The following is a 1,443-nucleotide window of genomic DNA, read 5'->3' on the forward strand; positions in this document are numbered from 1 at the left end:
AAGAAAAAATCTCTATGACTGAAAGACTTCCATTAAGATAGCAAATTGGGGTAGATATTAATTTATCATCATTTACATAATAACTAATATTAAAAATACAATACGTTAATGACATGTTAAGTATTAATAACAAGAGCACCAGTGACACCATGATAAAAGTAATAAACTTTGTTTACTTTTCTACTTCTACTGGTATTACTAAATTACCTATATCTTTATACAAATGAAATATGTGTGTGTTTGCACACTAACTCATCTGAGCCTTTTACACCAATCTCAACCAAAATTTGTATGTAAACATTATGAACTATGGGGAATGTCCTAGGAGGGTCAAAATTGAACTTAACCCTATTTCCATTTTGTAAAGCCTGTTGGTTAATTACTCCCACCCTATTGATTCAATCTCAAACAATCTTGGCAGATTGACATTTTAGACAATGTCAAATATTCTAAAGGGATTCAAGGTCAAAGTATGAAAGTTGCTGGATTGTTTCTCAAACAACCATGCTTTTCTCATGGTCAATGAGATGTGGGAAGCTCAAGGATGGGACCACCTCTAAATCATTATTTGTTGGTCAAGTTAGTACTTTGAAATATGTGATTGCTGTTAAACTTATTTACATTGTTTTAATTATGTTTAAACATTCCCCGTCAGTTGACAGGTATTTCAGCTTGTAATAAATATTATTAATATTATAGTAAATACTAATAGTAATAATAGTAGTACTACTAGTACTAGTACTCAAACAGAATAGGATGCAACTGTAAGATTGGAGAAGAGTTTTTAAAATGGTTCGTGTCTAGAATTTCAGAATTATTGATACTTGTTCGATCTTTGAAATAATATAATTAATCCAGTATTACAAGTGATAGTAGTATTAAGCCAAAATATAAAAGTTAAGCAAATGTTAATGTTATTGTTAGGCCTAACCTAATACTTAATTCTGAGAAATGTAGCCTTAAGCCTAAACGTACACATTTTTAAGATTTGCATTACCCATATAATATAAATAACCTTTAGTTTATTAGTACTTTAAATACGAAAATATATTCATTAGCTGAAACACTTTATTTACTTTTGTAATAACAACTCCGTCATCAGACTATATCAGTGTGTACTACCTAAACTAAAAAATAGATTTTGAACAAACAAAACTATTAAAGGTTGCATGACGTCATAGGCGATATACATTTTTTTTGTCAGCTGGTTAGCAATCATTTTTATTAAATTTCTTCACCTATGCTAACCACAAACAAAATGTTGTAGAAAAAAAAAACATTCTATTGGCTGAGATGAGTAATTAATTAGCATAGAACCACCCATTGTGAAAAAACTGAAACAAAAATGTTTATCTAAAAATAAATACAATGTAACTTGGAACTATAATAGATCTGTTACGTCTCCGTTTGTTAATTAACTTTCCGTAACTTCGTTCCGACGAA

The 1,443-nt window shown here is 29.5% G+C and overlaps 1 protein-coding gene across 9 annotated transcripts in view; it reads right to left on the reverse strand.

Annotated features, from left to right (window-relative positions):
- The window catches only part of LOC106464904 (E3 ubiquitin-protein ligase Siah1-like), a 25,723-nt gene extending 24,548 nt beyond the window's left edge, over positions 1 to 1,175 (reverse strand). For 3 of the 9 annotated variants that reach the window (XR_002611852.1, XM_013925075.2, XM_022392712.1), the window contains exon 1: positions 1,077 to 1,175. Coding sequence is in view for 2 of the 9 variants with exons in the window: in XM_013925075.2 (XP_013780529.1) it covers positions 1,077 to 1,099 (23 nt within the window). In the remaining 7 variants the exon portion in view is untranslated. Of the gene's footprint in view, positions 1 to 997; positions 1,030 to 1,076 lie in introns of those variants that run through there. The other 6 variants (XM_022392718.1, XM_022392713.1, XM_022392716.1 and 3 more) reach the window with 6 other exon arrangements.
- Positions 1,176 to 1,443: the final 268 nt, after the last annotated feature.

Source organism: Limulus polyphemus, unplaced genomic scaffold (assembly GCF_000517525.1).
Source record: "Limulus polyphemus unplaced genomic scaffold, Limulus_polyphemus-2.1.2 Scaffold1776, whole genome shotgun sequence".
NCBI classification, from domain to species: domain Eukaryota; kingdom Metazoa; phylum Arthropoda; class Merostomata; order Xiphosura; family Limulidae; genus Limulus; species Limulus polyphemus.